The sequence below is a fragment of the Pipistrellus hanaki genome (genome assembly GCF_964339955.1).
Source record: "Pipistrellus hanaki genome assembly, chromosome: 3".
NCBI lineage: Eukaryota > Metazoa > Chordata > Mammalia > Chiroptera > Vespertilionidae > Pipistrellus > Pipistrellus hanaki.
Genome location: NC_140505.1, coordinates 166,003,965 through 166,029,381, shown reverse-complemented (window position 1 = coordinate 166,029,381; position 25,417 = coordinate 166,003,965). Strand labels below are relative to the sequence as shown.

The following is a 25,417-nucleotide window of genomic DNA, read 5'->3' as shown; positions in this document are numbered from 1 at the left end:
TTGGTGACCCCCAACTGTTCTCCCCTGCAGGCCTCATCAACCCTAAGTGCCCTCCCCTGCTGGCCTGATCCCTCCCAATTGCCCTCCTCTGCTGGCCTGATCCCTCCCAACTGCCCTCCCCTGCTGGTCATCTTGTGGTGGCCATCTTGTGTCCACATAGGGGCAGCCATTTTTGACCACATGGGGGCAGCCATCTTGTGTGTTGGAGTGAAGGTCAATTTACATATTACTCTTTTATTAGATAGGATAGAGGCCTGGTGCATAGGTGCAGGCCAGCTGGTTTTCCCTGAAGGGTGTCCTGGATCAGGGTGGGGGTTCCCTTGGGGCATGGGATAGGCTGGGTGAGGGGCCTGTGGTGGTTTGCAGGCTGGCCACGTCCCCTTGCGACCCAAGTGGAGGCCCTGGCATCTGGGTTTTATTTATCTTCTATAATTGAAACATTGTAGCCTTCAGGAGAGGCCTGGGCCAGCCAGGGTGTGCAGGAAGCTTGGCTTCCTTCATTGCCAGGAAACCCAAGCCTCCTGCTCGTTCTGTGGCTGCAGCCATCTCGGTTGGGTTAATTTGCATACCCATTCCTGATTGGCTGGTGGTCATGGCTTGTGGGTGTATCAGAGGTATGGTCAATTTGCATATTACTCTTTTATTACATAGGATATGCACAGGGTAGGTTGTTTAGTGGGGAATACATAAAGATATGAAAAGAATACCTGCTATCAAGTCCCAGTCAGTCTGTGGGTATGTGAGTTAGCCACATGCTGTACCCACTGGTAAGAAAAGGGGATTGCTCTCCCTTCTTCCTGGGTCACTTGTGGCAGAAAGAATATAAATAGCACCAGAAAAGCCTGGCCAATGTGGCTCAGTGGTTGAGCATCAACCTATGAACAAACCAGGAGGTCACGGTTCAGTTCCTTGTCATGGCACATACCTGAGTTGTGGACTTGATCCCCAGTGTGCGGCATGCAGGAGGCAGCTGATCAATTATTCTTTCTCATTATTGATGTTTCTGTCTCTCTTTCCCTCTAATTCTGCTCTCTGAAGTTAAATAAAAATATTTTTTAAAAAGAAAGAAAAGAAATAGCACCAAAAGGAATGTCACATCAAACATGATCCCTACTAGTTTCTTGGGAACATGAGCCTGAATTTTACAAGCCTCTGATCCTCAAGAAAGTAGTTCCATATGATAAAATTTGCAGACACAGAACACATAGCCAATCCCTTTCTCTGTGTAATGTAACTACCAAAGAGAAAATATTGTCATCAGCAAAGTTAGAGGACAGCACATCCAATCAAAAGGCCAGAAAAGGAAAAATCCTCCGTGACTAAAGACCAGGAATCACAGAGGAACGCCTTCCCCACCAACTGCATATGTGTCCACTGGTTGCTAGTGACAGCATATAACTGAAGTAATTCTCAAATTAAAGACTGTCTTTTTAACATTCAGGGATGTTAGATAACAAAGAAAGTGGCCAAAACTTATTGCCTTAAAAAGCAGTTTTATGGTATCAAAGTTGGACTATCAAAAACTCAGAAATTGTTTTCATATGAGAAGCAGAGTCTCTGTGTAACATACATATGAATATCTAATCATGAGGGATCAGCCTGGGAAAGCATGATCTATCCTAATAATGGACTATTAGGTAGTCATTAAGTTTCATGCTTCTGGATAATATTCATAAAAGAGAAAAAGGTCTATCATATAATAATAGGGGGAAAAGCAGATTGCAAACTGTTCACATACAGGGTGGAGCAAAAGTTCGTATGGGAAAATAACACAAAATTAATAATAATACAAGAATAAACTCCATGTTTCATGTACTCAGAACTCTAAACCTACTTATTCCCCATCCTGTATTATGTTCCCAGTTTTATTGCATCACATTGAATTCACACATTGAATTCCTCTTTACCGTGTTTCCTTAAGTCAATGTTAAGTCAGAACTCCAGTCTCTGGGTTCAACTCTGTTTTTTCTCCCCATCAGCTTGTGCAGGTTTCAAAAGTAGAGCCAACCAATATTATCTTGTTGTTTTATCCCTCATTTAGTGGCTCATGACAAACATACAAAGACAACCAGCCTTTCTGAAATGAGATTTCTGAAGTCTATTCCATCATTACATCCTGCTCTTCTCTTCAAATTATTTTACAATCGTACATGGAGGTAGAGCTGCACTTTATGGATTAAGTCTAACAGACCTGCTGAGAGTTTGTGGGTTAAGGGCACATCTCCTATTCCCAGGTGTTGCCCCCCAGTGATCTTTTTCTGGAACCCCAAAACCAGTGTAGGCAAAGAAGCTCAGGGAATAAGAAGAATGGGACTCTTGGATGTGAGAACTTATGATAACTACAACTTAGAAAGATAGCCAAAAATATGTAATCTGGTACCCTGTCTGTAAGTCATCATCATAAAGAAAATGTTTATGAGCAGAGCCTTACTAATCAAGCAATATGAAACAACCACCCAATTATTATTCCATGCCAAATAATAAAATTTAACAATCAACCTAGGTTTTAGAAATGTTAAGTGTCATAATAAGCAGTCTTCTCCTTGCAGTGTCCTTTCCCTGGCCCTCAGACACTAGGTAAACTATAACATTAATCTGATGGTGGCTCATGGTAAGTGCTCAATAATTACGTGTGAGAAGAAAAGAAAGGGGAGAAAAGAGAGGAAGAAAAACTCTCAACATCATATAGTTCATGTATTTGGTTTGGGGGCAGGACTGTACACTACAGAGTGATAAGAACATATTCTATGTCATCCCTCTTGCTGTTAATATTTCTGCTACTCAACACATCTCTCTATTAAGAAACTTTCCCTATAAATCCCCTCTGCTTTATCTTAAGCCCACCCACTCTGGTTCTGTCTCAGAGGAGAAAGTGAACAGCTGACCCTAACCTTTGGAATAATAATTCTTTATACATTTAAGGAGAGTATGTCACATCATGTCAGTGCTTTTCTTTCCCCCCTTAATGACCCCAATTCCCACAGACTTTCTCCAAGGATCCTGTTTTATAATCCCTTAATCCAATAATGCATATTAGTACTCAGTTCTAAGTCAGCAAAAAATAGCATGTTGTCCAATGGCAGTATCAGGAGATCCAGAACAAACATTTCAAGCTTGAGGAGCTTCTGTTTCACCTCTCAGACACCTTCCACAGTGTCTGGAGAAAGCAGGGCTATCCTCTAGCTTCTCCTATGAGGCTGGGAGCAGAACATGGCTTGTACAAGTGTGTTTGGGCATCACCAAATACTTACTGGCTAACTTTACAGTCTTGCACTATGCTAGGCACAGACAGATAGTGGAAAGCTAAACAGATGTGGTCCCTGTGTTTATGAGCAGTCTGTCCATTTGTACATGAGCGAGTCTGCATGTGTGTGTGTGTGTGTGTGTGTGCATATAGTCTTGTGAGTGGATGAAAAGACTGTTTTATTTTGCCAGTCAATGGCTTTCAAGAGGAATATGTCATAGCAGTGATTGACTTCTATTGTATTATCACCAAATGGGTCACCCTAGTCCAGTGGTTGGCAAAGTGCGGCTCGAGAGCCATGGTTTGCCGCTCTTGACTAATGAGTTTGCTGAACACTGACCTACACTCTCGATTCCAATAATTACAGGCTGTTGTTGTTCCTTGCCATTAAGCCCTTATCTCAGTGGTTGGTAAACTCATTAGTCAACAGAGTGGCAAACTGAGACTTGTAAGCCTCAGTTTGCCGACCACTGCCCTAGTCCTTCAGTGCTAGTATCACTAGAGCACCAATACCTGGAGTTAGTGCTATCTCCTGGGTAATGCAAGCCTAAAATGATAGCTGAGAATTGTGGAACCCAAAGAATGACCCAAGCATGACCTATGCAAGGAAGGCCATCTTCTGGTAGGTGGAGGCAGGGAAGAGGGAGTGGGCTTCTAAAGTACATATTTTGCCTCTTTGGGGCAAAGATAAGCAGAGATGGAAACCTTGCCTATCCTTCTACTATTCTGGCCCAGACAGTCCCTTTAAGGCCTGTTTACATCTTATAGTCTGAAAATGCACCATCATCATTTCTTGAAGTCATTACCCAGAACACACCCCCACTGCATTTCATTTTTATTATCCCTATTTTAGGATCATTTAAATGGAAGCAGAGAGCAGTAGCAATGAAGCAAATCATGAGAGGCTTTGATAGAGACAGAAGCCTGAATGCTTGTTGGAACTGCTTCTTGGTGCCAGACTATTTTTAATGCAAGTTTATTAAGCCATTCCCCAATTACAAATGAATCTACCCTGCACACAATTAATTTTCACCACTCCAACTTACCATGCTATGCCTCTGTGTGTGTGTGTGTGTGTGTGTGCACATTCCTTTTTAAATGTTGTTTTCCACATTCCTACATACCAGAGTGAGGTACTGGCTTTCTGTGAACATAAGCTGATCTAGAGATCCCATTGCTATGTTAGCTGCACCTCTATACCTCCTTAGTGGCTTCTTATATCACATCTCCATCAAAGGTTCACAAGAGCTGGTACTACTTGTTGTTTTTTTGTTTTGTTTTTTAAAGGTTGGTGAGTTCATATACAAAATTTGTATGTGCTTGGAGTATTTTCAGAGTGAATAGATGAGACATTAGAAATAATAACTGCTCTAGCAGAGGCCTGAAGGAACAAGGATCACAGATGATAAGGAGACATTCTTTTTAAATATATATATTATTGATCTCAGAGAGGAATGGAGAGGAAGAAAGAGAGACAGAAAGATCAATGATAAGAGAGAATTATCAATTGGCTGCCTCTTGTTCACCCCTTCCTAGGAACTGAGCCCACAACCTGGAATGTGCTCTGACCGAAAATCAAACTGTGACCTTATGGTTCATGTGTCAATGCTCAAAGACTGAGGCATACCAGTTGGGCCATTTGACATTTTTTAATACCATTTGACTTTAAGCCATGAGTAAATTACCTTAAAAAATTACACTAGGAGAGTAGGAACTACCAAATGATATTTGTTGGATATTGGCTATATTTCAGTCACTACTAACTGTTGATTTACTATAAAGTCTTCTTTAATCTTATAACAGCCTTACATAAAGCCCTATTTTACAAGATGGAAAGAGATTCAGGTAATATCAGTGGCTTAGTTTATATAGCTGATAAATGTCCACATGAACTGGACTCTTTCTGATTTCCAAAGCCATACTCAGTCCCATAGACTATGTTGCCAGGACTTCAAGTCTTTTGAAATAAGCCACATTTATAACATAGTACCTTTCAGACTACTTTTAAAAATCCTATGAAATCCCATCACATGTTCGCCTTCTTGGACCTGCTTGCTAACCGTGGTCAGGCCTGCATCCACTGGACAGCGAGCCCACTGAAGACTGTCCACCAATCCTCTGCTGGCAATCAGAGCACTCACTCTGAAGGCAGGCACCATACCTGCTCTCACACTCCCTTCAGTAAACCACTCTATCTATACCAGACTTTCGTGTAGAAGTAAAGTGGCTGGTCAATACTCTAAATCTCCTATGCCTATGGATTCTTCATCTATTTAACAATTATCTCTCAAGTGTCCACTCTTCTTAGTGTAAGAACCAGAGGAAGCAAAAACTAGATCCTTGTTCCCATCAAGTCTTCATCCTAGTGTGAAGAGATAGGCAATAAACAAACAGCAGTCAAATGAGCAAACATCAGAAAATAAATATATTGAAGACAATTAAAATTAAAATAAACTGTTGTGATAGAGTGCCTGGGTGGCAACAGGGAAGGCCTTCTGATGAGGTGATGTTTATTTAATTGGCAAGAATTATGCTTTGTCCTGGGAGCTACTGTCCTTAAAAACAGACACAGATTTATTTTGTATGCTCCAGCTCTCACCTGATTTTCATTCCAAGTGCCTGTTTACAATGTGGATTTTTAATCCCAGAAGTTAGAGCTGGAAAGGACCCTACAAATCTTCTTAACCTCATACCTTGATTTTAGACACCAGGAAAGAAAGATCTAGAAAAGTGAGAAGAGTGGGTCACACAGCCAGTTAGGAGCATGGCTGAGAGTCCAGTCTCCTAGCCAATGTTTCTTCTACAAACCTAGATTCCTTTCCTGCTTATCTCCTTCCCCCTCCCCCTTTCTTTGAATTTATTGGAGTGACACTGATAAACACAATTATACAGGTTTCAGATACACAATTCTACAACATATCATCAGAACAGTGTATTGTGTGTTCACTACCCCAAGTTATCTTCCCAGTATCCATTTCCTCACTATAAGATCCTACCCTGGTGCCTGACTCTCTGGAGACCACAGATACTAAATCTCCCCTGGACCACAAGGAAGGACCTGCAGTAGTGGTATCAGGAATTCTGAGAATGCAAGACAATGCTGGGGCTTGGGTTACTGTGGAAGAAAAGGTTCAACTTCCCACAGTGTGATTTCACCACATCTTAGACATGCCCTGGAACTGTGCCTGTCTCCTGCCACCCCTTCCTGCCCACCAGAGAGCCCTAACAGGAGCCTCCTAGTTTAGCACTTGTGTGGCTCTGTGAACTCAGTGAACACTAAAGATCTCTCCCCAACAGTGTTCCCTGATTTAACCAAGTCAATATGAAAATATTCTATTCTGTGATTTCAACTCCTTTCCAAATTCTTTTCAAAATGATTAACTACAGAATTTCTTTAAATAATAAGTTCCATTAGTATATTTAAAGTATAATCTATGAAAACTCAGCCTACACACAGATCTTATTTCCAACCATCACCAGAAGTATCAAAAACCCAGCTACTGTATCAAGGGCAATAGCATAAACTTGGATTCTTAATGATGGATTTTAGACTCTTGTGTTATGTAGTGGTTCTCATTGATTGGACAAATATTTATTGAACTGTTCAATGTAACACACTCTCCCTGGCTGCTGTGGGGACACAATAAAAGACATCCTCTGGCCACCAGAAGCATGCATATACACAGCCCTAACACAGGCAGATGTGATGAGTGTTACAACAGAGATATGAGCAAATGCTGCAAGAGATGAGGGAGTAAGATTAAATTTTGGTCAAAGATCAGGGAAGGAGACAGCAACATTTTAATTGAGTTTCAAAGGCTGGTTATTATTTGTATGATTGTACAATTCATCCAGGAAAAGAAAACATCATGACATGTTGTACATATAAGGGCACACTTTCAGGACAGGGAGGAGTCCAGCATAGCTTGATGGTAGACAGGAAACAAAGAAAAAGAGAAAGATAGGAGTTGGAAGGTAGACCAGAGCCTTGAATGAAAGAGTAAAGTTTAGACCCAATCATAAACCACAGAACCTTTGAGTGGGCTTTGGACAAATAAAAAACATAATCAGAATTATGCTTTAGGAAGCCTATTCTGCATCCAAGTTTAAGGGCTGATCTGAATGGACAAATGTGGGAATCAAGAATCAAGAAGATTATATATATATATATATATATATATATATATATATATATATATATATATATAAAATCACAACCATATTGTTCCTGGATAATAGAAAAAGTAAGGAATACATTCAAGAGCTAGAATAAAGTTAGAAGTGATTAAAAAAAAAGGGGGGGGGGTGAACCAAATTCCAGGGATGAGAATCTAGTTTTGGAAAGGGGTGGGAACCACAGGCCTCAGATTCCAGCTTAAGGAAGAGAAGTCAGCACGAGTGACAGTAAGTGGTGTCTCTTTAAGAAAGGACAGTTTGAGATGCCCCATACTTGAGACAGTAATCATGAGTCTACCGCACAAAAGCTACCCCAGCTGGATGCCTTCCGATCCATGCCTGAAGCCTCAGTTATTAATAGCTCCTCTTCTGGAGATGTACAGAAGTGCCTATTATACACGAGGGTCCCAGCATACTTGTTAAATTATTTTGTCTCTACAGCAGCAGTGAAAATCAGCTTGATTGGGATGAAGAGCAGGAGCCCAGGGAACAACCATTTCTGAACAAATGATAACTCAGAGGAAGGAGGGCAACTTTAATCAAGAACACGAGGCATAATGTAAGCCTTATACTGTCCCTGAAAGGAGGAAAAACATGACAGATGGAGGTCTTTCAATTTGAAGAATAAAGTCTGAGGTTCCACTACCTGAGTTACATATGCCCAGTTTCACAGGTGAGCAGTCATATACTATCTGTCCAGGGCTCTCTATAACAAGGCCATAAATTTCAAGTTGATCTCTGGCCTCTTTTCCTGGCTACTCTGTCGAAATACATAACTTGGTTTCCATCTTAGTCAGTGTCACACTGACATCTTAAAGCCTGCTCTCAGACTCTCCGTCCATGGAGTCTGTAGAAATTGCCTTAAATCAATGTTTCCCAACGTGTTTCACAGAATATGAATTTCAGGAACAAAGGGGTGTTGTGTTAAAATAATTTTTGGAAGTGACAAGTTAAATAATATAAAATGTTTGTTTGTCTTTGCTAAAATATACCTCTGAACCTTCAAATGCTAACATGTTCTGAGAATCTCTCAGGATGAGAAAGAGTAGGTAGCATCTCCCAACCTTATTTATCTGCAGAACCATTTTTCAGTAAAGCATCTCAAGGGACCAGGGTCCTGCAGAACACACTTTGAGAAATACCATGATGGCATTACTCTCAGGACCATTTGTACTTGAATAGGAATCAGAAACAATAATAAAAGCTAATACCTGTGGAATGCCTACTATGTGCCAGGCACCTTTTCAAGTCATTTACATCTATACTAATAAAAAGGTGATATGCTAATTAGACCGGAAGACCTTCTGGATGACCGTCTGGGGATTAATGGTGGAGCGCAGGCCAGGTGGGAAACATCTGCCTCTGCTCTGCCATTGATCCCAGAGCCACAGGAGGGTGGGCAGGGCCTCCATATGGGCTGGGATCAATGGTGAGTCCAGGCCTGGTGAGAAGGGCCTCCCTCTGCTCTGCCATTGATCACAGAGCCCAGGACTGGTGAGCACGCCTCCCTGAGGGCAGGGATTAATGGTGAGCCCAGTCCTGGTGGGAAACACCTGCCTCTGCTCTGCCATTGACCCCAGAGCCCCAGCAGGGTGGCCAGGGCCTCCCTCTGCACAGCATTGATCACAGAGCACTGGCAGGGTGGGCAGGGCAGGCAGGGGGTGGCAATTGATCACAGAGCATAGGCTGGGTGGAAAGGGCCTCCCTGTGAGTGGGGATTAATGGCAGAGCACAGGCTAGTGGGAAACACCTGCCTCTGCTCTGCCATTGATCCCAGAGCCCCAGCAGGGTGGGCAGGGCCTCTGTGTGGGCGGGGATCAATGGTGAGCCCAGGCCTGGTGGGAAGGGCCTCCCTGTGGGCCAGCATTAGTGGCAGAGTGCCAGCTGGGTGGGAAACACCTGCCTCTAGTCTGCCTTTGATCCCAGAGCTCCAGCTGGGTGGCCAGGGCCTCCCTCTGAGCATCATTGATAAGAGTCCTGGCAGGGTGGGCAGGCAAGTCGGGGGGGGGGGGCAGTTGGAAGCAAGCAGGCTGATGGTGGGGGGGGGGGAGAGGAGGGTCAGTTGGGGGTGAGCAGACCTGCAGGCAGAGTGGTTAGGAGTGATCAGGCAGGAAGGTAGGCAGGTGAGCAGTGAGAGTTAGCGGTCCTGGATTGCGAGAGGGATGTCTGACTGCTGGTTTAGGGATTGGGGTCCCAGATTAGAGAGGATGCAAGGCTGGGCTGAGGGAGACCACCCCCAACCCTGCACAAATTTCATGCACTGAACCACTAGTATAATAATATTGAATCCTCATAACAACCCTGTGATAATGGTGGGTGCTATTATTATTCCCATTTTACAGATGATAAAGTGGGGGCAAGTGGTGAAGAGAACTATACAAGGTGCCTGGTTAGTAGAGGACCTGGGAATTAAATCTAGGCCATAATTTCTAATGGTAGAATTTTTTTTTTTTTTGCGTTATTTTTTTTTTAATGGTAGAATTTCAGACATTGTGATTAGCTGGCAGTGGGAGAGAGCCTGAGAAAAGACTTGCATGCAGGCCTCATCACTGTAAATCCACACCTGCCTGCTCATAAATTAGGCCTTCCCAGTGTACTGTGTAGGACACAACTTCTAAATTGTATCACTGACATGGTTTCTTCACCAAAATGTGTTACATGGTACATGCATAACCTTTCTTTAAAACAAAGTCATGATTCAGACAATACCATACTAATAAAAAGGGCAATACATAAAATAAAACAAAAAATTGTTTGATTAACCAATGTAGCAAGAAAATGAAGATAAGAATTTGAGAAATGGCTTCTTCTGTGTTCTCAAAGTATTGATTTCTTGCTCTCTGCCTCAGAGAGCAAAACCAAGAAACTGCTTTCATTTAATGTTTTGCAAACTTTCCACCCCTTCCACTCTAGTGTACTTGAGAATTGCCAAAGACATGTCCTACCCTCTCCCACTTCCTCTCCTTGTTCAGAAGGATTATCACCAGTTTCGGGTGCATCTGGTAGCCATCTTCACTGAAGGACAGATTTCTCCCCTCAAAAGTGACATTGATCAGATACCTGTGAAAATAAAATAAAAGAAAGGTTAAAAGTATGAAGAAAGTATGTCAAGAACAAGATAACTAGGAAGAAAGAGACAAAGGTGGATGGAGATAGATACATAGATAGATATATAAATATATGTGAGAATGTGGTACCCCTCAAACTTTTCATTACCAATAGAGTCATCAAGTTTTCACATCATAGGAATAATATCTACACTAATAAAAGAGAAATATGCAAATTGACTGTACCTTTGTGATGCCCACCAGCCAATCAGGAGTGAGTATGCAAATTAACCCAACAAATATGACAGGTTAATTTGCATACACAGAAGCAAGAGGCCAGGGGTGGGAAGGAATGCCCATTCTTGCACTTATCTTCATGCATCAGACCTCTAGAGAGAATATAATAGTCTAAAATAAGGGCACCATGTTTGAATTTTGTTCTATAGCTATGACTTTGAGCAAATCACTTAGCCTTTTGAACATCACTCTTCTTCCTTATCTACAAAAATGGGATAATAAAGAAATTTACTTTATTCGGTTTATTGGCTTAAATGTGATAACTCACAATGGGACCTAGTGCATAGTGTACCCTCATTATGTTAACAATTATTTTTAAAAGCAGTGGAATAAAGGTGGTAGAAACAAGAAAAGAAAGTGGGAATGTACCATGACAACTTTCTGCTAAGAAAGGTGGCATACTGGAGCTTAGGGTCTCACCTCCTACCAGAGATATTCATAGGCTTTTGAACTCTTGCTAAGATCCAGCTTAGTCCATACTTCTAAGAGATGTGAGATGAATCAAGCAGTCAGGGATCTGGTTCATATGATGCACCTGGGAACCAGGTCTATTGTACTGTACACTGTGAACAGAAAATGCTGGGGGCAAAGGGAGAATGAGGGAGAGGCATTTCACAGAGAGAGAGTTCTAGGCATAGGCTCATAGCAGAAACTCTGGAAATAACTAGAGTCAGACAACTGAAATTCTTTCTCCACAACACCTGCACTTATACTCTACCTTTTTGGCCACTCTGATCTGTTGAAGAGTTCCCTCATTGGGAATTTCTACAGGCATGCTCATTACAACCAAATTAGTGCAACTGTGCTGACAGTAATTAATGTCCCTTTACCATAATGGCCCAAAGAATCAATAATGATTAGCTCTGTGTCTACAAGACATGCTATTCTGGAGCCTCAGCCTAATGCAACTGTGAGATGTGTCTCTGCTAAGAAGCAAAGAGGGTATCTTATCACTGACATGAGGTCCTAAAGGGCTTTGGAGATATGGCCAACAATGATTTCCTAATATTACACTGAAGGGGAGAAGAAGAAAGCATCAGGAGGCAACTTAAAGTTATGTTAATTGAATTATCTTAAGCAAATGATGGTTAAATATCTAAATGGTCCTTGGCAAAAAAACAGTTCTCCATTTCTGGTTTATGCAATGATATGATGACTAGGCATCATAAGCCAAACTCTCATGGATCTCTTCTCACTTCTAGGGCTGCCTGGGATTTTTTAAGCCTCTCATTCTCTGGTCTTGTATAGCTTCACAAATGTAACCAGAAAGAACTCTTAAGATCTCAGAGTAGAGATCCTAGAATCTCAGAATTCAAAGAAACATACATAATCAACTAGCTCAGCACTTCTTGCAGTTTATACTTCCTATCTATAGCATCATACACTTAGGCCTCACAGCTCTTTTTGAATACTCCCACTGATAGGGAGTTCATCACTACTCTCCACCCTTAGGGTAGCCATCTCACTGCTGCCCTACAAGTCCTTGAGCCTGGTCTCCTCCTTAGATATTGTACAATTTTGGTCTAAACCTTCTTTTGCATGAGAGCTCTTGAAGTATTTGAAGACATTTATCATGCATCCCTTATAAAATGAATTTTAATCTTCGAAGAAAGCTTAAGCTCATTTTAGTTGCACACTTTTAAGGAGATTGATAAGAGGGGTCAGATTATTTGCCCAATGTTCCAGAGCTAATTGGAAGCAGAAATAACATTTTAAGCCACATACCCAGTCCCATATCCTTTCTCCCATAACATCCTGATTCTCAGATGCCACATTGAGTTTATTATCCCCAGGTCCTTCATGTAGTTATCATATGCTATGGTTTCAAGTTCCCTCCATTATCCCTTGGCTGCTCTCTCTGGGACCTTCCAATTGATAAAAGTGCAGCACCACTAATTCAACCCAATGCTTCACATGGCATGCATCTCCTCCATACCCTGCACTGCTCCTCATCTCTCACTCAGTGATGCTTGCTCAAGCCCATAACTAGTTAGAAGATAACAGTCATGTCTCCTATAGTTTTCAACAACTTCAACCAAATCCCTATATCATTCATTTCAGGGAATATTATTACAAAGGTATAAAATAAAATATTTTAAACAAACAAACAAACCAGAATTTGAGTACTCAACATAATTTACTTGGGAAATATGTTGTTACTACAAAAACACTGCATTGCTTAGAATAATTTCTAGAAATATTGAGAGGTTTATAAGATACAACAATTTTACTTTCATCTCTTTTAGGAGAAAACAATAAAGGGGAAGAAGAAGGAGAAAGAAGAATGGGAAAGAAGAAGGGAAGAAGGGGAAAGAGAGAGGGAGAAAGGAAAGGGCAATTAGAAGGGGAGAAAAGGAAAGAGGGAAAGGGGAGGGAGATAAATAAATTACCTCTATTGCTCTGAATAATTCTGACTTTATCTAAAATAGCACTGAGAGTATTTAAAAGAAAGTGTCCACTTCAGAAGGCAATTATAAAAGTGAAGTTCAAGAAATAATTTAAGTAATAGGCAGCATGAATGGAATAAGTATATAGCTTCTCATGATAATTTCTTTGAAGGGGACAGCATTGAATTCAGTGTATTCATTGAGAAATTCAAACTTTGAGAAAATAAAATGCAATAACGAGCAATGTAATTGCACTATAGTTAAATTTCTTTAGTTATTTCTGCTCCAGATCCTCTGATTTTCCTTATACATATTTTTCTTTCTGAGACATTCATCTTCTTCCATCTCTACAGCTTCATTTTATTTTATCTAGGTATTTTTGCATATTTTACATTCATCAAAAATATTTTTAGAATTGTATGATAATATAGAAAATATTATTCTCCAAAATATTTTTAATTATTAATATCCTTTAGCACTACTTAGATTAATCATTTAAATTGTATTTTTTTTCTGAGTAATTCCCTCTGACATGCCAACATTTAGCTATTAGTGAGGAGCTTACAAATATTTATCTGCCTTGCACAAGGATGCCCTTTGAATAGCAGAATGAACCATACATTCATTGGTAATGAAAAGTGTGGTCATTTCTAGACATGTGATCTTGGCCCCTGAACCTCAGCTTTTTTTCTTTAAAATGGAAATACCATTTTTACTTACAGTTTATCAGATAAGGCTATTGTGATGACCACATGAAATAGTGAATAAGAAGACTATGTAAATTATAATATAAATATAAGCTTGTACAATAAAAAGATGCTCAGAAAAAGAATACAGTGGCATGATTTGATTACCTATCTTATTTTGAACCTCGGGAAAAGTGTGTGATTGCATTTAACACGACTCAATTATCAATGGAACACAGTGGAGGAATGGAGATTGCATTCCACATTTGGAAGATACACCAGGTCAAGTGGTGATATTAATCAATTTAACTTTCCATAAGACATGAAATCTCCCAACCATCTTTGGATCTGACTGCACCTTGTCAATTTTGAATATGTCTTAAAGCCTTAACAGTTCCATGTGTAAACCCTTGCTAAAAGGGATAACCTATAAGATTTAGAGACACCATTGCTATTTTGTTTTAATTTAAATGTGTAATCCTATTTCAGTATGCAATCAGAAAACCTAGTTTCTAGTAGCAGCCAAATTCAGAAGGCCTGCCTTATCAAGGTTTGGTATATAAAAACTAGTGCTTGATTTGTCTCCAGGATGTACTTTGACCAACAAGAACCCTGATGGCTTGTCTCAAAAGTTCTAACATTACACAAATCTCAAGTTGCTAGAACTAGAAGAAAACTCAGAAATTATCCATTGCTAACTCTACTTTTAGAAAGGAGAAAATAGGTCCTAAGTTGCTACCCAACTTTCCAAAGTGAACTTGACCTGCTTGTTTAGGACTTCTGATAGTCAGTTCTTGGTTCTTTCTGCTGCATCACCAAGTGAAGTGAAATCAGGTTTGCATAGCCCCAGATGTGCATTTTAGCATTCTCATGTCACATATGCCCTGGACTAGTAGATCCCTAATATGGACTGCATAAAATAAAATCCTTCTCATTTCCCCCTTGACTCCTGCTTTAAAGAACCTCGGGACCCTGAAGGGCTCAGAGACAATATATTTGATTTTTATTGCCAAAGTCATACTCCAGTAGGTTTAACGGGGTTAAGCTGAAGTGAAAAGGCCTTATGTCTCTTTGACTTTGACCATGACACTCAGAACTCATCCACTGCACCACGTTGATAGCAATGATTTAGCAGTATACCCCATGTGGGAGGTGTCCCAAAGGGCTCAGCTAGAATTTTCCCAGCAAACCAAGATCTCTGGCACCAATAATACTCATTTTGCCTTCCATAGGCACAAGGCTCTAGATTTTTAAAAAAATATTTATTATTTTTATTGATTTCAGAGAGGAAGGTAGAAAGATAGCTAGAAATATCAATGATGAGAGAGAATCATTGGTTGGCTGCCTTCTGCATGCACCCTACTAGGGATCGAGCCCACAACCCAGGCATGTGCCCTTGGCCGGAATCGAACCTGGAACCCCTCAGTCCGCAGGCTGATGCTCTATCCATTGAGCCAAACCAGCTAGGGCTCTAGATTTTTTGTTGTTGTTAATGTCCATTAATGTGGTAATAAGATAAGTAAGTCACTTATCTCATCCAATCCTTTCATTTTCAAATAAAGCAGATGATGTTCACAGTGTTTGGTGGCTTTGCTGGAGACAGGATCCAGGGGTTCTCACCCACCCAGTATAGCACTCTGTCCACTCTACTCACCACCACACCTCAAAAATGGTGAAATGGTTCATAGCTCTGAGTTTCCATTCCCCAGTTATTATGAGAGGAACACAGTTCCAGGTAGGAGACTTTAATTCTTGAGCCCTTGTTTATAATGTCCCAGCTCTGAAAAATCTACAACTCTATAATCATGTCTTTAATGTGTCACTTACCTTTTAAACCCATCAGCTCCCTCGCCTATAAAATACTATAGTACCTACCTGATGAGGGAAGTTTAGGGATGCTCTTTTGACATGCTCTCTGTCTCTATATTGATATTTTAACTGATTAATACTGTGACTATTACATTATTAAACTCCACCAATGGCAAAACTGCAGATTTTCAAAAACTCTTTCTCTGGTCTCTTTTCAGAAATTACTATTTTTGTCCTGGCTGGGTGGCTCAGTTGGTTGGAGTGACATCCCACACACCAAAAGGTGGTGGGTTCAATTCCAGGTCCAGGCACAGTTCCAGGTTCTGGGTTCCATCCCCGGTTGGAATGCTTTCAGGAGGCAACTACCATGTTTCCCTGAAAATAAGACATCCTCTGAAAATAAGACTACTTACAGGTTTCCTTCTGAGTGAAATATAAGGCATCCCCCCGAAAATAAGCCCCCCCCTAGGCTAAACGTGAGAGATTTAGTCCACTGATTCTGAAAGAAATGGAGTCACAAGAAACTCACCGGGAAATTCAGGAATTGGATTGTTATGATGATGTTCCAGAAGATGATGACATGATTGTCATTGAATAAATGAGTAAATTCTTGATACTGTGGGATTCACAGTTTGTCTGGTTTGTGTTGACAACTACTGTACTACCGTACCGTATACAGGTAATAAATTTCCTTTATTTTCATTTAACAATAAATGTGTACCGTATTCTTCTTCATGGAAAAATAAGACATCCCCTGAAAATAAGACCTAGCGCATCTTTGGGAGCAAAAATTAATATAAGACACTGTCTTATTTTCGGGGAAACAGGGTAGTTGATGTTTCTCTCTCACATCGATGTTTCTCTCTCTCTCTCTCTCTCTCTCTCTCTCTCTCTCTCTCTCTCTCTCTCTCTCTCTCTCCCTTCCTATGTCTCTAAAACCAATTAAAAAATACATATCCTCTGTTGAATATAGAAAAAAAAAAGAGATTACTATTGTTGTGGACATGTCTTCTCTTGAAAGAGTAGAAAACAATTATCTAAGGATTTAGAAAAAGTGAACTTTAAATCATTTAAAAGCTCCCTAAATAGAGACTAGCACTGAGAAAAAGAGGTAATGATATTTTAAAAGTAGATGTTTAATGTTACAATTTGGTAGACTAAATAAAAATTTCTGACTTTTCCCCCAACTTAAAAATTCATAGTTATTAAAATGAACCCCAAACAACCAATCCAGTGTAATGTGGTCACTGTGGCAGGCCACATTCAAGGAACAATTCTCCTCTGGCCTTACCAATGGGCCCTTCTGGGTCAAACCCAGAAAATATATCTCAATAGCAAGATATCTTAAATTTAAATGACTGATATAGGCAATGCCCCAAAATGCTGTTAGAAAGAAAATAAGGAAAAAAATAGTCACTGGAAAAGGAAAGGAATGCAGTGTGGAACACACACACACACACCATCATACCATCACCATCAGCTATAGTCAGTGCATAGTGGTATTTAAGAACAAGGATGGTGCAGTCAGACCATCTCTACTCAAATTCTAGATCCATAAGTTCCTAAGTTATGTGTCAGTGTTTTCAAGGCACATGAATTATTCTTGCCAACAGTATTTTTCTTCTTAAGGAAAATGAATTTGCAGAAGTTTTAAAGGTTTCTTTTCACATATGTCATATATAAAAATATTAAATTATGCTGTTTAATAAAATAATTAGAAATTACGGTTCCCTAAGCTGTCAAATTCAGTCCTTTTCTCTTATTTCTGAGAAATAATAGCTAGTAGAGAATCTCAAGAAAAACAAATTTAAAGAGCAGATTGTAATATTAATTTATAATTACTTGAGACAGGTTAAAAATAGTCTGTCTTCCAGTAGATTACAATTTTTTCTCTGAAATGGTATTTATAACATTAATTTATTTTGGTATAAAATAGTTCATTTCAAACCATAAAAGGTTCAAGCTCAGGCTAGTCCACATCTTAGTTATTTAAATTCTAAATTCATAGTGTTAAATTAATGAGGTATTAAAAATATCTTGAAGACTGACTTATACATTTAATAAACTTCCTCTCTCCTGCTGGTGGTGAGATTGTGCTTTGACCCCTTAGCAGTCTAGGCTGGACTGCTATCATTGAGGGGTAAACGGTGATGTGTCAATTCACCATCTATTGCAATGGAAAAATCTTCTCATGCTCCTATGCCTAACAGTGAAAATTTTCTGGGAGGTATTACCTGAATTCTGCTTTATGACTGAATGCCATAAATTACTTTATATATATATATATATATATATATATATATATATATATATATATATATATATATATATAGAGAGAGAGAGAGAGAGAGAGGTATTACCTGAATTCTGCTTTATGACTGAATGCCATAAATTACTTTAATATATATATATATATATATATTATATATATATATATATATATATATATATATATTGATTTCAGAGAGGAATGGAGAGGGAGAGAGTTAGAAACATCAATGATGAGAGAAAGCATTGAATGGCTCCCTACTGGGGATAGAGCCTGCAATCTGGGCATGTGTCCTGACCCGGAATCAAACCATGACCTTCTGGTTCATAGGTCCACCCTCAACCACTCAGCAATGCTGGCTGGGCTAAATTACTTTTATCTGAAATGCAAGAACATAGAGAAGCATTGTGGGGCAGTGCCCAACAATCTCTGCTTGAATATAAGTAGGTAAAATACATTAACCTTCCTCCAGAAAGATGGTAATCATTGAGTGGCCCTGCCACCAGCTGTGGCAGCCTTGTATCTACCCATTTGTACCCTTTTGATAAATGTGATCAATATGGGAAGACACAGCCAGGGGACAATTCTCCTCTGTGCTTACTGATAGGTCCAACTATCAAGCCCAAAAGCTTATTCTCATTAGTAAGATATGTATTATACTCAACTGAATGAAAAGGCCAGAACAATGCCTCAAAATGCTTAGTGATGAGAAATGAGTTAAAAGAAAATAAAAGTGAAAAACAGAATAAGTTAAGCAAGAGGAAAGTGATACAGTATGTAGTAAACACACTCAGCCACAATAACAACAGGCCATGAAATATGGTAAGTAAGAGCAAGGACATTGCACTCCAATGATCAAGTCTTTCATCCACTAATTTGGAAACTGTGCTACCTTATAAATTATTTAAGTTCTCTTTGCCTTAGTTTCTTCATCATAAAAATGTGACTAATAATAGTACCTATCTCATAGGATTATTGTGAGGATTAAATGATCCTCTGTACTCAGAAGACTTTGAACTGCACTTATCTGCACCTGTACACATGAGCCTTATGTTTTAGCGCCTGTTGTTGCTACTACTATGATTACCTTTTCAATATATCACTTGGATATCAGAGAATGCTACAGTTTGCAGGAACTTTTGGATCACAGTCTAACCTTTCATATTCAGAGCTAAACATACTGAGGGCTGGGGAGATGCTGCCAATTTCTTGATACACTAAATTTAAGTCTTCCAGTTCACGGGCCTCTGTTTTTCCATAATAAAGTACTAGTAGCTCCCAACCCCCAACCTCCACCCTGTTATCTGTGGTTTTCCTTTCCGTTTTAATTACTCATGGTCAACCACAGTCCAAAATAGTAAATGAAAAATTCCATAAATATACAATTCGTAAGATTTAAATTGCACACAATTCTCAGCATCATGATGAGATCTCACATGATCCTGCTCCATCTCACACGGGGTTGTGAGTTATCCCATTGCCCAGCGTATCCACAAGCTACATATGTTCTTCATCCATTAGTCACTTACAGTAGCTGCCTCAGGTATCAAAGAGACTGTCCTGGTATTACAGGGCTTGTGTTCAGGTAACCCTTATTTTTCTTTCACATAACTTTTATTACAGTATATTGTTACATAACTTTTATTATAGTATATTGTTACAACTGTCCTATTTTATTATCAGTTATTGTTGTTAATCCCTGACTGTGCCAAATTTATAAATTAACTTTATCATATGGATATCAGAGAATGCTACAGTTTACAGGAACTTTTGGATAACAGTCTAACCTTTCATATTTAGAGCTAAACACACAGGCCTGGGGAGATTCTGCCAATTCCTTGGTACATTATCATAGGTATGCGTGTATATGAAAAAACATAGTATATATAAGGTTCAGTACTATTTGTGGCTTTCAGGCATTCACATGGGTTCTTGAAACATATCCCCTGTAGGTAAGGGGGACCACTGAACCATCAGGCCAGTACATGTCCTCTTATTCCCACAATATCCTAAACTTTTAAGGCTTGGGAACATTTATTTTTTCTACCTTGATTAGTGACCTCTGTAAGAAATTTTTCAGTGGGGAATCACTTAATCATACTACTTCACTATAAAGCTCACTTCCCAAGGAAGGCAAAAGATGAGCTCATATTCCCATCATTTTAGTCTAGAATAAATGACTCCTCAAAATGACCCCCATCTGACCTCCCAGAATCCAGCTTCAACACTATGTAATTCTCTAAAATTCCTTTGCAGGAGGCACACTCATCTTGAGTGTTCCTTAGAGAACTTAGCGATGCCACATTTTTATGCCAATTAATTAAGTGTGCTAAAGCTGTTTCTCATTCAGGGAACTGTGCATAGAACTCAGTAATGAAAAAGAATTCCTCATTGTCCTCACCCACAACCCTTAGTCACCTCTACTGTGAGCAAGGCCTGCTAAGGTGCCACGGCAAACGTGTCTTCTAGAGGCAGACAAGTGCAACTACCCAGTGGGAAGGAACAAAGTAACTCTTCTGGATAAAGTTATTGCTGCTGGAGTTTTTTCCTTTTAAGTTCATATTTCCATGCTATGCATAAGTTAAAAATTGCTTTTTGTTTTAAAATCACTGAATAAAATTCCTTTCCTCTTTTATAGACTAGGTGCTCAGTATGCTGCAATACAGCCCAGTGCAGGCCATCCAAAGTCAGTGGTGGGATATTCCCAGAGAAAATGCCATAACAGCTCCAAGACTATCTGATCACTGAGTACATTGCTATTTCTTTTTTATGCCTAGAAATGATTTTATGGTAAAGATTTGCCTTTCTGACACCCATTTTAGTTCATGAGCTGGCAATGCTATTCGGGGACTAAGCCACAACCAGCTGAGCAATGACTGGCAAAGATTTCTCTAGGACATTCAACTTTGCCTGGAAGCCTCTTCCTTCTGGTGAGCTTTATGACTTATTGGAAGAAACCCTGGGCAGAGAGCAAAAGTAGGTTTACAGTTGTTCATATGGAAAATAATGCAATAATTAATTCTAATGACACAAGAATAAGTTCCGTGTTTTTCATATTCACAGCTGTAAACCTACCTTTGCCCCTGTATACCCAAGAAGATCTTCGTCTAGAATCCAAAGTGACCTGAGCATGATATCAAGGGAAGTGAATAAGGAGGCCTTTCTCTCCCTTTTCACCTTTCGCCCATGTCCTTAATTTGTTCTTCCCTGTATGAGAGTCCCTCTCTATTCTCCCTTATACCTTGGTGGTCAACAAAATAAACACATTGGCAGTACCTCCATACTCACACCTCCTACACTCTCTGTAACTACCATATACTTAATTTCACAACTCCCTCCAAAAGCTCTACTATAGGGTGCAAAAGAGGTGAACGAACAAATTATGAGAGGTTTCACTTGCAGGGACTGAAAGTGGATGATGTGAGGAATTAACATTCATGGAAAAAGGGCGCTATAATCTAGTCTTCCAGTAATTGTTGGCAGGGCATTTCTAGAAAGAAATATATTTGAATGTAAGGGGGAGATGGTCAAAAGAGGAAGGATATGCCAGAGACAGTGTATGGTTTCCAGACAGTACATGCATGATGCCTGGGTGAAGATTATGTCTTTTAGGGTTATGGGTATCCCACAATTATGTTATGCTAAAATGACAAAGAGTAGTGAAGGCTATTGACTCATTTAAAACCACATCTCTGTTTTCAAAAGAGCCAGTTATGAACTACACCTGCCACAGGATAAAGTCCTTTCACATAGGACTTAAAATGATTTTCCCTGGCCAGTGAGGCTCAGTAGTAGAGCATTAGCCCAAGAGCGAAAGGATCTCAGTTTTGATTCCAGGTCAAGGACACATGCCTGGGTTCTCTGGCCCCAATCAGGATACATGTGGGAGGCAATCAATCAATGTGTTTCTCTCACATCCCTCTCTCTCTGTGTCTTTCTCTCTCCACCTCCCTCCCCTCCACTTTCTCTAAAAATCAATGGAAAAATATACTCAGATGAAGATTAACTTAAAAAAAATGATTTCTTGAGTCTAGGGCCCAAGGAAAGACCAGCAGAACAAAAGGCACCCACATCCCAGCTGCAAAGTAGAATATAATATGGGAGTAGAGAAAGTGAAGTAGTATCAGGAAAGTTAGCAACAAGAAATTTGCTAATGGGGCTCTTGTACCACAGTCTGGGAACAGCTTTCTGGGGCTAAAATTAGTGGGAGGACCAATCCTTAAAAGTATGGCTGGGTTTGAAGATGTAAGAAATGTATAGTAGTTAATAGTAAAAGGGATATTATAGGCCTGATAACATTGAGATGAAGTGTGTAAGCAAGAAGAATAGACCAAAATGGAAACCGTAATGGGAAGATGCTGGTCAAACACTCATCCTATGTTTCTAGAGTTACTGTTTAAAAGTTGCTCTAACCAACAATCCTTTATGGCACTGTTTCTAGACCAGGTTAGAATACAGTGATAGGAGGAAGATCAAACATATTAATTAGTTAGTCAATTTTAGCTAGTGACTTAGTTAAAGACACCCATTGGTCTTTTCCAGTATTCTAAAATTGACTTGACCTTTGAGTCAGGTTTTAAAGCAAGGTGAGAGCAAGAGTGTTTCAAACCAAACTCATTTCCCTCTTCCCCCTTCCTATACAGGACAGCACCATGAACCTCAACTGCACCTTCCCAGGGAAGCTGAAAGAGACGTATAATCATCTCTCCCTGCTGTAATGTGTGGGGGACAGAACTCTGCTGTTCCTCCTTTGTCACAGAATCCTAGCTCTTTCTCTCTCTGTAGGTTGCTGTTTCCATGGAAACAGGATCTTTAATGCTTCTGAAATTACTGTGCATTTATGCCATTAACTATTTGTTGACCAGGACAGGTCACAAAGAGATTTATTTTCCAACCTGTGAAAAGTAATTCCAGTTTTTATGTCTTTTTACTGCAATTACTTTGTAAAAAAGTAATTGACACTGATGCCCTATTTCCTCACCACAGTTCACTCCTTTTGCCTCTATCATTCTACTAAAACTGTTTTTACAATGTATGTCATCAATAATAAAGTCAAAGTCAACAAAAATAAAATCAGTAGACTTTGCTTCATTGGCATTCTCCTTGACATTATAGAGTTTCTAAGAGTTGACATGCCCAAGTTTTCAGCAACCCATCTTTCACTTGTGTATTTGTTGTTTAAAGTAGGATAATTTTTGTTTCTCTCTATACTTCACAGACTCTCTCTCCTTTTCCATCCATTTTCACTTGAAATTCCCTAATTTCAGGACCAAGACTCACTTTTTACTCCTGTTCTCTCTCTCTCTCTGACTCATTTACAGTGTAGCATCCATTGACACTCACCTCCACACCAAGGCCTCCAAAGTTGCTATCAAAGGCCCATCTCTCTCTTGACCTTCAGTTTGATATTTCTGATTAGACCATTTCACCTGAATATTCTAATATCAGGTCAGATTTCACATAGCCCAGACTAAGCCAGGTTGCTTTGTCTTTTGGCAACAAGCTACCACTCTTAGAGTTTTAAAATTCTGACATAGCTTTGACTTCTCCCTCACAGTTATAATTTCATCTTTAGGATATGAAAAAGCTGGCTGTTCTTATGAGCTGCATTTTTACAACTAGTCAAATCAGTTAAGATGTCAGCTGTAGGTTAGCATTCTAAACAAAACAAGCTGATTGATATTTTCCCCCTTTTCAGAGTTTTGTGTCCTCGAAGTATAAAAATATCATAGCTTTCTAGCCTATATTCAATGTGAAATTGCTTGGAAGTCATATTTCTGCTCTGAGTCACTTAAAAACAACAACAAAAAACTCTAACAACGTTACCATTCATTGAGCACATGCCAAGCTCTGGTCTAGATGTTTTGTATTATTTTAAATTCTCACAGCAGTGCTACAAAATAGTGGATCATATTATAATGAATGTCTAGGTTGGTGGCACTGGGAGGTGATCCCATTCAATTCTGATTGATTCTAAAAACCCATATTCCTTCTACTGCCTCACACTAAGAATAATGTCATCCAGAGAAATAGCAGAAAGGGAAACAAAGAACTCCCAGACCTCTAACATGATAGAACTAAAATCTAAACCATGATCCAAATGGTTCCAGAGTTGGGGCTCTTAGTCACTATTTATACCACCAATCAGTAGTCTTATCATTTGTTCTTAACTATTCCTAAGGCTAGCATCATAAGGGAGGTCTACAGGGAATAGGGGAAAACACATAGTTTCTCTATAGACCTAAGAAAGACTAGACACACATTGGTGGTAGGAGACACATTCATAGAATAACAATAGAACTCATGTCTCTAAGGGCTGTCGATCTGTCATATTTCACAAGGACTAACCCAAAAAAGTGAAGAAATGGAATTAATTTGCCGTATAAGAAAACAGGAGACAAACCACAAAGCAGTTAGCTTGACTAGACTTATGAAGGAATTAATTCTCAGATCATGCTCTGGGAGGAAGTCAGTATAAAAGTCTAGAACTATATTCTTGGAATTCTTGTCAGAAGCAAACAAGAGTTAGAAATACTTATTTAGCTCAGTTAAGATTGGAAGAAAGTTTATCCTGGTTTGGCATAGAATATCCAAGCTCTCCCTGAACTTAAAATATAGTATTAAAATATTTCGTTGGAGCTACAATCAACTCTTAAGTTATCCTCAATAAGGGATGCAGAACCATACTGATGATCTGGACAATCAGATACATGGATTATTCTTGGTGCATATCTCGCTGATCTCTTCATGGGTTTACACTGTAGAACAGCCCCTTCCTCTGGAAATGCTTTCATTACAGATCCCATCAGACTCATTACCTCAGTTCTTATCTATGATTTACCTTCATTGCCTTCTTTGCTGGCTGCTTTTATTTATCTTTACCCTTCCTTGAGGTTTTTTTGGGAAATTTATTGTAGTACAGATCTCTGCTCATTTCAGCCATTCTCAGGAGACCAACTCTTCCTGGAAGGAGGTGAGTCCCAATTCTATGCCTGCTGTCCTGACCTCTCTCTCATCTCCCACTTCCATCCCATGCTTGCCATTTATACGTGCACTTCTCTGTTACAAACTCTTAGCACTGGAAAGGGATTTGTTTCATTTTTTCCCTCAAAATAGATGACTTTCTAATTTCCTCTTTCATTGAGTTAATATTTATCAAGTACATAGCTGATATTCAGTACATATGTAGCTTTATTCCTTTTTGCTTTGAAATTTCCCAGGTAACCCTGACCTCTTCTTTTTCTTAGTTTCCCACACCCAACAAGTCCTCCCAAACATTCCTGTTTTTACAAAACAATTCTTGCATTTGTCCTTTCCTTTCTACTCCAACTTTCATCCCAGGTTAGGCCTTTGCCCTTCATACCCAGATACCTGGGCCATCTGCCTTATAGCAATTGCCTTCCACATTTCAAATGCCACTTGCACTTAATCTTACTCTAAGACTTCTCATTCCTATGTGACTGTTGTTCAAAAATCTCTAAGATTCAGTTAAACACCTGCCC

At 39.6% G+C, this 25,417-nt stretch overlaps 1 protein-coding gene across 1 annotated transcript in view; it reads right to left on the bottom strand.

Moving 5' to 3' along the window:
* Positions 1 to 25,417, bottom strand: part of GRIN2B (glutamate ionotropic receptor NMDA type subunit 2B) — a 413,432-nt gene that overhangs the window by 99,531 nt on the left and 288,484 nt on the right. Inside the window, exon 6 of the mRNA XM_084877899.1 lies at positions 10,366 to 10,480. Within this exon, the coding sequence (XP_084734025.1) occupies positions 10,366 to 10,480 (115 nt within the window). The remainder of the gene's footprint in view (positions 1 to 10,365; positions 10,481 to 25,417) is intronic.